A 12,120-nucleotide genomic window follows, 5' to 3' on the forward strand; every position below is an offset into this window, starting at 1 on the left:
CCCCATATCAGCGTTTCCTTTAGGATAAGCATCTCTCCCTAAACAAAGGATTAACTACTGACCTGCTGTGCTCATCTTGTGACCACTGACCTGCTGACCTCCGACCTGCTGTGCCAGCTAAGCATCTCGTGACAGTAGTAAAAGAGATATTCCTGTCATACATGATGTATGCTCTTTGTTCCACGATGGTATATAACCACTCTGTACAGCCCACATCTTTGGTGCCCTTCCTTCCTTGGGGAAGGAGGATCCTGGGCTAGTCCTCAGATCTGGCTCATAATAAACTCACCCCAATTTTCATTTATGGATTGATTATGGGTTATTTGTGTCAACATTAACTAGAGTTGAATATTTGTATAGTTGTTTTTAAATTTTGAACGTACAATAAAAGCACAAATTTTAAGTGTAGCATTTGATGAGTTTTGGTAAATGCATACACCTGTGTAACCCAACACCTATCCAGACAGAGCGTTTCTATCACTCCAGAAAGTTCTCTCTTGCCTTTTCCCAGTCAATTCTTGTCCCCAGCTACGTACACTTTTGTGTAAGAGGTCTTTCACCCAGAATAATGTTTTTGAGGTTTCTCCATGTTGCTGTGTGTATCAGCAGTTTATCCCTTTTTCTTGTTGAGTAGTATCCATTGTATGAATATAGCACAGTTTCTCTGTTCTCCTATGGATGAACACATAGGCTGTCTCAAGTTTTTGGTTATTGTGAAAAGACCTTCTATGGATATACTTATGTAAGTTTTTTATAGACATATATATATATTTAATATATATATTTTTTGAGGAAGATTGGCCCTGATCTAACATCTGTTGCCAATTTTCCTCCTTTTTTCCTTTTTTTACTCCCCAAAGCCCCAGTAGATAGTTGTATGTCATAGTTGTGCATCCTTCTAGTTGTTCTGTGTGGGATGCTGCCTCCGCATGGCTTGGTGAGTGGTGCATATGTCCATACCCAGGATGTGAACCGGTAAACCCCGGGCCGCTGAAGCGGAGCATGCAAACTTAACTGCTATGCCCTGGGCTGACCCCGGTTATAGACATATATTTTTATTTCTCTTGGGTAAATATTTAGGCTTGGAATTTTTGTTTGTAAGGTAGGTGTATGTTTAATTGTAAAATAAACCGTCAGATCTTTTCCCAAAGTGGTTGTACCATTTTTCATTCCCTTCAACAATGTATGAGAATTCCATTTGCTCTGTATTCTTACCCCAACACTTGGTACTGTCAGTGTTTTTAATTTTAGCCATTGTGGTAGATTGTAGTGGGACATGCAACTTTTAAAAGCACCCAATTCAACACTTTATGTGTGGATCTTCTTAACTATCCCAATCCATCTTAGTTCCAGGGTTCTGTAAATTTATCACTGGAAGCACAGAGGATGGGGGAGAACAGTCTCATTAGAGCATAATCTCCACAAAGACACGTGTTTATGGAGCTGGCACAATAGGAGTGTAGTAACATGTGTTGAATGTTATGAGTGAATAAGTGAATGGTTATGCATACCTAGTCTTACTGAAATTAGAATACAGGAAGATGGTATCTGTGAGCACATCTGTGTAATCCCCTTCCAGACTCTTCCCTGTTATGCTGCCAGCTGTCTTTCATCTCCCTTCTGGTGCACTGAACTCTCTGCTATTCTGTGTGTTTTTATTACATCCAAAAGGTGTCTAGTGTCCAGATTAAAGACCATTCTTTTCTTTTTTTTTTTTTGCCAGTGTCTGAACTGAAGTACCTAGGGGACCCTGAGTAAATACTTCATCTACCCAGGCCTCGCCATCTTCACGTGTAGAATGAAGGGGTAAGTTATTCTGAATTTCCCTAGCACTAAGGTATAGTAATTCTGATTTCTTCCTCACCCCATCTAAAGTCAGGATTCCCCTGACAGCCTTGCTTGCCTTTTTACTCTTTCCTTTGAGGATCTATGGGTTAGGGATTTGCTAAGAGGTTTGTGCACAGTGGGAAATTTATGTGAGAAAATAAATGAATTGGGGTATACATGGACAAAAGTATGCTGGGAATGTTTCTGGGTACCAAATAACCTTAACTACTTATGTTTTCCTTTTGAGCTAAGCCCTTTTCTTCTTTGTTAAATTTCACAGTCTAGTGAAGGATGCCATCTACTTCAGTATAGGTGAAAATGACTTCTTGTCTTCTATTGAAATGAATAGACATTGTCATTCTGATGAGGATTAATGGAATAGTAATAAACTTGACTCTCATTTTAAATATTCACAATGCTCCACTCCAGCCCTACAATTTGCTGCCTAATTCTAACTAGGGCAAAGTTTACAAATCCAATGGCCTCATAAGCATTCTTCAATTTATAAGTCGTCAGAAACCATCACAAACATTAAGTAAAAATGCTTTAGGCTTACAAGGTCAAAGGGTAATATGAAGCAATAGAAGGGGCAGGTGATGTTTGAAAACTGTGAGGAAAATGTAAGTATATTACTAACCGCCATATGCAAATTACCTTAAAAATACGTAAAAATGCTGCTTTTAAAGGCATTTTTTTTGTAAGGACGACAACCTTTGTCTCTGACAGTTGGTAAAGGATTATTGGAGCTTTGATTTTGAGTGGGAACCCTCCTATCTGAACGAGCAGGGCAGAGCCGATGGGGTGATGCTTATCTTTATAGTTAGAGAATGTGAAAATGTTTGATACAAATGCTGTGAAATGTACTGAAACTTGCTTTGTGACCTAGAAAACGATCACCTTTTGAAATTTTTCTGTGAGTGATTAAGAAGAACGAGTGATTTCTAATTCTTGGGTGCAACGTTCTATTTCTTTCTGTTAAATCAAGTTCGTTATTTGGGTTCTCAAATCTTTTATATCTTTACTAATTGCTTTTGGTTGCTCGATTAATCGACAGTGGTGTGTGTCTCACACATTGATGGTGTATTTGCCAATCTCTCTTCCTTCTATTAATTTTTGCTTTATGAACTTCTTTGATTTATTATAAGTATTTTATTAGGTGAACACACATTTAGAATTGGGATACTATATTGATGGTGAATTGAAGCTTTTACTGTTATATGGAGACCTTCTTTTTCCCTAACATGATTTTTGTTTGAAAGCCTATTTTGACTAATATTAATTGACAATCTCTCTTAGTTGGGGAATTTAGTCCATATTAATTTATTGTGCTTACTGATATATTTTAAGTTGTTTCTATCATCGTACTTCATGCTTTCTTTCTGTCTTGCTGTCTTTCCATATTTCTCCTGACCACTTTCTTGTCTTTTTTTTTGACTGACTGAGTTTCTCTTTTAGTTTTCTTATTCCATTTTTTTTTTCTATGAATAAAGAAGTTACCCTCTCTATTTCTGTTCCTTAGTGGTGATCTCACCACTTTATCCTACTCCAGCTTCAGTATGCACTTTTGTTTTCTAGACTTTGGAGATTCTTCTTACTTTCTAGAGAATTCAGCAATCATTGAAAACTGTGGTAATTGTAATTTATCTAAGAAATGTATCTCATTTACATTATATAAGTAATTACAAGTAATTTTATGACAAAAATTACAGGTAATTTATCTTAGAGAGGGACCACTTTGGATATCCGGTCTGCACTATAGCTGGAATTAGAAGCCTAAAATCTTAGCACACTCTGGATTAAGTTTCTTATGAGCTGAAGCTGAGATTGCTTTCTTATTGTTATAATACAGATTTGGTCATTTCTTCCTTTTTTTCTTACTCCCCGTCTCTCTTCCTTCCTGCTTTCTTTAAATACCTAACGTGTATTGAGAGTTTGTTATTTACTTCACAATATTCTGGGCACTGGGAACAAGACACCTTCTCCAGAAATGCTGCAGAGAGGCATCCAGGGTGAGAAGAGACCCAGCTCCACTTCTTCTGGAAGGCACTCTGATGCAACTCTATATTATTTTGCTAATTTGATAAAAACAGTTATCAGCCTCAGGCATCTAGTGATATTGGATTACATACTCACTTTTGGGCAATATTTAATACAGTTGGTACCTTAGTCAATTTTCTATATAAATTAGTTATTTATATTAAACTAAATACATAAATTAATCCACATTCTAAAGGGAATTACTTATCGATTTGGTTATAAACTTTCCAGGAATAGCTATTCTGTGTGTATGTATGTGTGTGTGCGTGTTCCCAATCAGTTGGCCTTCTGACGTTTTAAATTTTTAAAATCGGTTCTGGTTAAAAGTTCCAAAAATGTTGTTAAAATTCCTCATACACAGCCCGTCCACTCTAGGTAGAGCGTAATTTCGTGAGGTATCTTGACTCTCTTTGCTCTGTCCTGTAATTGCTTTCCTTCCCAAGGCTGCTGTGAGCTGCCCTTCAAAGTCACCCTGGGACCTGCTCTTTTCCAGTAAGGACATTGCCTTGTAAGATGCTCAATGTCATGTCATCGGAGCAGAAAACTGGCAGAGTTTACTTTATGCCAGGCTCTTGTATCTACTGAAAGGAAATGTCACTATTAAACAGCCCAGTTGCCATTACTGAGTCCTGATTCTGCTGTGTTAAATTTTTCAAATGATCTCTTTTATTCCTGGGACACTTGCATATCTAATTGTCAAGTTTAATTTATGATCCTTGTTACTCTCTAAGTGTTTAATTGAGTTAGTGGTTATAGCTGACTCATAAAACCATAAAATCCTTCAGTGGTAAACTAATTACCCACTGCACCTACCCTTGGAATAATTAACATGGTTTATTACTAACAATCAGCATTGGAGTTATTAAAAGTTACCTTACTGCTCAGTTGTCTAAAGCAGAGGCTTTTGAACTTTTCTGATCATGATCTAGAATAAGAAATGCATTTCCCAGGTCCACCCAGGACACACACACAAACACACACACACACACACACACACACACTCCTACTGGGTACTTCAGAGTCTGATATTTTCTATTCCATTCTCCTCTACTCTACCCTTTTTCACTTAAGAACATACTGACCTACTGAAGAGTTTTTACTGCCCAATAGTGGATTATGACTTATAGTTTCAAAACACTGGTTTAAGAAAACTCATCCATTGAAACAGAAAGTTAAGAAGAATCAATAAAAGTTTGCTTCAAAATGAAAGCTTACTTGTTTCCTTCACCATCATACACCCATCTAGTAGTTCCAATTCCTTCATAGTTTGAAGCCCAGTAATAAATACAGGCATTAATGTGCAGAGTAAACAGCAAATATCCAGTTGTTCGAATGACTCTGTCAAGGAGAATAAATGCAAAGTAAGGACTCATGTTGTTTCTGGAATACAGCCTATTTTAACATTTCCTTTTCCTTAAAGTCTCCACTGAATCTCTTTGCTTTAAATTTGAGAGCTGTTGACTCTCATTAGTACAGTAGAAAATGATGGTGCCATGGCATGTTTTCTGACAGCAGTGTCTTGACTGCGACTGACAGAGTGTAGAAAAAGAATCTCCCTCTCTTTTCACAGATGGTATGAGTCAACCCTCTGAAAGACACGCCTCAAGGGTCACCTCTTCACTTTGAGCCCCATAAAATACGCCACGCTGATTTAACTGGATATCTCTGAAAAGCTCATGGGACTGTATGCTGCGATTAACTGAGACTACAGGTCTCTGTGCAAGAGAAGTTCAGAGTGGCAAATGAATGAAATTCAGATTAGAATGAATTGTCAAGAGGGAGATGTGAAGTCAACTTGAAAAAGAACGTGTTTATCGGTCCTTATTCTAAATGAAGCAGGTCGTAGTCCAATTTTTTTAGTCCTCTATTCTTCCAAAATCTAATACGACTTTGACTCTTTATCTCACTTCAGTTTATTCAAATCTGTTTTAGAACATAACCTTATATTTTATATAGCCAAAAATCTGAAATTATCCACTTTCTTGTGTAGGGAGGTCATATTCTTCCCAAATACTGCCTAAAATGCTGTACCATTGCTTTCTCCCCTGCCCCCGAAGGATACTGACTTATACTTTACCTGTAGATATATGCCTTGTCCATTATAGACTCTAGATGGTGATTAAACTCAAAAAATGAAGTGTACTACGTAGAAAACAAGCAAAAGAAATCCAAAAGCGTGTTAGTCTTAGATACATCTATGTAAATACAATAGACTTTATTTGTTACTGAAAATAATTCTACTCGTATGTCTTTTAAAAAAAACTAAGGCCTGTTTAGTGGTTTTTTCCTCTGGGCAGCACGTTTTAGCATGGTGCCAAACTTCCAGAGCTAACCTGCTTTATTTTATTTCTCCCCTTTAGTTATAGTCTTGTTTGTAATGCAAGTTGAAAATCAAGCTTAAAAACATTTCTTTTTCTTTTTAAAGCATATAATAGAACTCTGTTCTACAATAATTAAAATCACGCTTCCCTCAAAACATAAGTAAAATAGGAAAAGTATAATGTAGTACACTGAAGTCATAAATAGGTCTTAAATCCTGTTGCTCAACACTAACATTATTTTTAAGCAAGTTGCCTTAAATGTGTAGTTATTTCCACAATATTTAAAGTCCAGTAAATAGTAGTACTTTTTAGCTCTTCTTTCTTTTTTGGTGAGGAAGATCGGCCCTGAGCTAACATCCTTTGCCAATCCTCTCCTTTTGCTGAGGAAGATTGGCCCTGAGCTAACATCTGTGCCCATCTTCCTCTATTTTGTATGTGGGTCACCACCACAGCCTGGCTTGATGAGCAGTGCATAGTTCTGCGCCGGGGATTCGAACCTGAGAACTCCCGGCCACCAAAGTGGAGTATGCGAACTTAACCACTGCACCACTGGGCCGGCCCCGTGGTTAGCTCTTCTTGACACTGTTCGAAGATACCATGAGTTTATATGCATCTAATCTGGAGTTGCTATTTCTCTCAAGCTTCTGCTTCCATCTCCTTCTGCCTCAGCTCTTACCCTCTGCATGCACTTCCTCTTCTATGGCTACAGGCAGTACCATGTAGGAGTTAAGAGCATGAAATCCAGATCCACACACCAGTCCCTCCTCCACCATTTACTAACCCAGCGATCTTGGGAGAGTCACTTAATATTTCTGTACCTTGGTTTCCTCATCTGTAAATGGGGACAATAAGAAAACGTGCCTCCTGAAGGCGTTGCATGCCCACATGAGTTAATATATTTAAATATTTAATGTGCTTGGACTCATAGTATCTTCCACATAGAAGGGACCTTAGAGATTCCTTAGTTCAAAATTTCATCTGATGTAGATATGACTGCAATAGAGCATTTGGGATTTAAAAAAATGACATAATAATACTATTTAGGGCTGGCCCAGTGGCACAGTGGTTAAGTGAGCGCGCTCCACTTCGACGGCCCAAGGGTTCACTGGTTCGGATCCCAGGCGTGCACCGATGCACCGCTCATCAAGCCATGCTGTGGCGACGTCCCATAGAAAGTAGAAGAAGATGGGCATGGATGTTGGGCCAGGGCTGATCTTCCTCAGCAAAAAGAGGAAGATTGGCATGGGATGTTAGCTCAGGCTTGGTCTTACTCACACACACACAAAACAAGTAAAAAAAAAAAAAATAATGTCTATTTAATTAGAAGTAAACACTATCATTTGTTTTTCCAGAATTCCTGAGTAGGAAAAAATCCCTCAAACATTCAGATTAAGATCATTTCAATATGTGGTAACTTGTTTATTGTGCTAGAAGTTTGCACAAAGGCATGTTTTTAAATTTAGCTTGTGTTCACTGTGGAGAAAACTTAGATTTTTGTTTTCTCATACATAATTTGGAGACAGATAAATATTTACCCTAAAGAATTGGGCATTAAAAAATGACACACTTTTATGTGAAATGACTGGATTACGGGGCTGTGGAAAGAAGATCAGTGTTGACTTTCAGAATCCCCTATATTAAAAGACAACCACTGCATACAGAGGGCTGTTGGACACCTTAGGGATACAGAGACAGAATGTGAAGACTTGGCATTTTATAAGCTTTTATTATAATGCCAGACCGACTCCCAAATCCGTAGGAAACTGAGTCTTTCTGAAAGTTGGTTATCTCTGAGCGGGACCTCCTGAAACTTGCATGTGAGACTGGAAATTTGATGAGGGAGGGCCTGCCCACTAAACTGCTTGGAACGTTAAGTCCCGCCCCAGTCCAGGCCCACATTCCATGGTGGAACCAGGGGTCTCCAGAGTTGTTTTGAATGTATGAGAATAGAGGGTAAGATCCCTCTCAACTTGGAAACTTCGTGGGCGTGGAAGGAAAGTCCTTTCAGCCTGAGGTTTATTTGCCAACCTGATTACAGTACAGAATTTGGAGTCAGAAAAATATGTAGTAGAATCCAGATACCGCCAATCACCAACAGCGTGTCTGGACAGATTTTTTCACCCTGCTGATTCTCATTTTCCTCATCTCTAACATGAAGTTATTTGGAGAAGAAGTGAGATAATGAACGTGAAGATGAACACAGTATGTTGCCCCCAGTGTGTATTCAACAACCAGCAGCTGCCGCTTTTGTTGTTCCTGCTGTCGTCAGGACCCACCCCTGTGGGTCCCCCAGGTTGTGCGGGCTCATCTTCCCAAGACGCGAAGGAGGTAACCACCTAACATCGATAAAATCCTCCGTGTTCCTTCTAAGAAGGTTGTCTTTGGAAATACAAGCTATCATAGTGATTGTTAAAGATTTGTATGAAATTTCACATTCTGACTCTTGTCTGATTCACTTTAGGCGCCCGATGAAGCCATGAGCTATAAAATATTTCTGTCAGAATCTTCTTGAATAGGTGATCTGTTCACATAGTTCACAAACAATAGGAAATATGTACTTCAGAAGTCTTGCTCCTACTCTCGCCCTATCCATCCTCATGTTCCCTCCTGCCTCCCTCCCCACCTCAGGTAACCATTTTTATTAGTTTTTTTTTTTTTTTGTGAGGGAGGTCAGCCCTGAGCTAACATCCTATGCTGATCCTCCTCTTTTTTTTGCCGAGGAAGACTGGCCCTGAGCTAACTTCTGTGCCCATTTTCCTCTACTTTATATGGGACACCCCCACAGCATGGCGTGACAAGTGGTGCGTCTGCGGCGCCTGGGATCCAGACTAGCGAACCCCGGCCCCGAAGCAGAGCGAATGCACTTAACTGCTGCACCACTGGGCCGGCCCCTGTTTTGGTTTTTTTGTAGACATTCAGTGTGTATATAAATACAGAAAAATGGAATATTTTTCCCTTTGTGTTACATAAACGTTAGCATTGTTCTATAAACTGTTCTGGAACTAGCTTTTTTCTTTGACTTAGCAATTTATCTTTGAGATCTTTCTGTATCAGTTCAAAGAAAACTTCCTCTTTATTTTTTTGAGTTACAAAGTATTCTGTTATATAAATGTACCACAATTTACTTAACCAATTCCCTATTGATGGACATTTGAGTTGTATCCAAGTATGGAAATGATTTTGTTATGCAAAAGTGTGTTTGCATTTTTTTCTAGAATTATAGAATTTTAGATGAGTAAGATAACTTCGAGGTCATTTAATCTAACTCCTTCATTTTACAGCCAGTATCCAGGCCTTCAGTGACTGTCTAATAAGAAAAGACAAGTGGAAAAGAATAAAATTATAAAAGATTCATTTGTAATTATAGCTGTATTTAGAAGCAAAAAGGTATTCTTATCTTAGATTATAAAAATACCTGTTATGAGTGTCAAATAAAAACAACTAAGAGCAACTTCCATCAGTAGAACCAATGTTTTTCTTTTATTCGGTCTTTAAAATTCATAGCATTGATGGGGGCAGAAAAATGGAGGGCAGTTTGGGGAAAGTTAAGAATGTTATACTTTTAGGATATTTTAAATCACTTCAAGATTTCCATTATTATAAGAAGATAATTAAATATAGTTATCTTACCTTTAATACCCTATTTGTCCTAAATATTGGATTAAACCCAAAGAAGAGGTAGAAAACATCAAACGGAATTATTGATGCAACATCCAGCTGTTGGAAGAACACATTCACAATTACGTTGTGTTCACACGCTTTTTTACACACAGATTGATTTACACCAATGTATGTAAAAACTGACCAACCACCATGAATTATTTGTTGTTTAATATAAAATTGCTTTCATGGTGCCACTGAAAGGCACAATAGCACCATGAAAACAAGAACACTATTTCGCAGCCTACTTCCAGAGTATCTCATTTCCACCTCCTCACGTCTGATCTCTCCCCAGGTACTGCATTTTCTGGGATTTTTGTTGAGCTGTCACACATACTTCAGATACGGTATGGTTGCTAATGTTAAAATACATTTAAGTAGTGTTTTAAATGTGGAGTTCTTGGACTGAAAATCAAGTCCATTCTCGATTTTATTTGAAACCATCGCACATTCATTGCAGTGATGTATTTTTATGTTTCAGCTAATTCTCCAGTATTCAGGCCTGAATATATTGCTGGAGGTTCATCCAAACTCCTCAATTCTTTCTACTGCTGTCTACTTTGGATCATATTGCTAACAATAAACTGCTGTGAAAGTATCTATCAGAGACCGTGCAGACTAAGAGAGAGGAGAGGAGAGAAATCCAACCCCTTTACAATCAGCAGCCCCAATGGGAGAAGGTATTGAAAGTCCTATTATAGCTAAAAATATATATTTTAAAATTTGCCATATATTTAAATTATTCTGGCTTTCTATTACCTGGTACTTGTGAAATGACAACATCACACTTGAATACTTTCCTGATTGCAATGATAACAGAAAATTCTTTTATGTAAGATAATTATTCATTTTCATTAATTTTTATGTGGTTTGAAAAATAGGGAACATTAAAAAAATTTAATTTATTTAAGACAGTTAAGAGCAGTTAAGAACTTTCTGTAAGGCCATATATATGAAATGGAGAGTTGAGGTAATTAATTGTATACCAGAATTTCACAATGGCCTAGCGCTATTGAAAAGAAATGGAGCTTTCAGTTTGAATTAACCAGATTGGCTATTATAAACAGATTACTCACTAAAAGTATTGGTTTAGAAATTGCACCATATCATCAAACCTCATTGATTTTACCCTACAGATATTGAGCCTCATAACAAGTTAAGTGTACAGAATAGCTACTAAAATAACTTCTTACAAATAGGAAAGCAGGAGCGTGGAGCTGTTGACTTGTCCAGTGCTATTCTGGCATCCATGTTTTCTGGCTCAAATCATAATGATCTTTTTTTTTAAGCTTTAAAATAACTTTTTTAGAACGAATATGTCAGAATAATGATCTTTTTACTCGACTGCCCACTTGGCTTCTCTATGCGGTCATTAATCGTGTTTGATATTAGCACATTAGCATGGAATTGTGTAGGTAGAGATGATTTATTTCCCATTGAACTGTAGAAAATTGAATTAAGCATTGACCAACACTGTGCTCTGTACAAGCCACTTTTCAAAGCATGTTGGGGTTGAAATTGCAGTAAGATGTTGTTTCTGTCCACAAGAAGTTAACTACCTAATAGAGGCATAAGCACAAGAAGTTAACAATCTAATAGTGGAGTAACCAAGCACAAAAATGACTATAATTCAAGCCATAAGACAGGCAGGATGTGCTAAAGGAATTCAAAAGGAGAAGTGACCACAATTAAATAAATGTAAAATTTTACACTTATAAACTCAAATTAAACATATGGTTAATTTGCTCTTATTCAAACTCAAGACAGTGATTAAGAGTTTGGAATAAGCTTTGCGGCACTTACAAAGAATATTCATCCTCTTTGTAGAGTTCATCAAAGGAGTGTAGATTTTTTATGAATATGTCTAAGTACGTGGCAATTATTTACAAAGAAAATTGGTTGGACATAAAAACAGATTGAAAGAGATTTTAATCACCACAGATTGCCAATAGAGACAATTTGGCACTTAAGTCCAGATTTTTATTTAAAAACAAAATTTGAGGCCACTCAAGGATTGTCCTTGGAGTGGGAGGCTAGAGTTCACTCACACAGATTGGGTAACCTTGGACAACTCCCAATCTCTGCCTATTTCTCAGAGTTGGGAGGAACAAATAAAAGATAAGAAAGTACTTTGCAAATAATTATGGGTGAAAAAACATAAGATTATAATCTTATGTGAGGAGAGGAAGATACCATGTTATATAAATTATTGCTTCTTTTCTATTTTTTATTCTGCTTATATGGATGAGAGAGAAACAAGAGTGGAAACAATTTT

At 37.4% G+C, this 12,120-nt stretch overlaps 1 protein-coding gene across 1 annotated transcript in view; it reads right to left on the reverse strand.

Annotated features, from left to right (window-relative positions):
• Nucleotides 1–12,120, reverse strand: part of CNGB3 (cyclic nucleotide gated channel subunit beta 3) — a 144,353-nt gene that overhangs the window by 50,481 nt on the left and 81,752 nt on the right. Inside the window, exons 8-10 of the mRNA XM_058529003.1 lie at nt 9,816–9,902; nt 5,942–6,006; nt 5,080–5,202 (exon numbers count right to left, since the gene is read on the reverse strand). Of these exons, the coding sequence (XP_058384986.1) occupies nt 5,080–5,202; nt 5,942–6,006; nt 9,816–9,902 (275 nt within the window). The remainder of the gene's footprint in view (nt 1–5,079; nt 5,203–5,941; nt 6,007–9,815; nt 9,903–12,120) is intronic.

Source organism: Diceros bicornis, chromosome 33 (assembly GCF_020826845.1).
Source record: "Diceros bicornis minor isolate mBicDic1 chromosome 33, mDicBic1.mat.cur, whole genome shotgun sequence".
Classification (NCBI taxonomy): domain Eukaryota; kingdom Metazoa; phylum Chordata; class Mammalia; order Perissodactyla; family Rhinocerotidae; genus Diceros; species Diceros bicornis.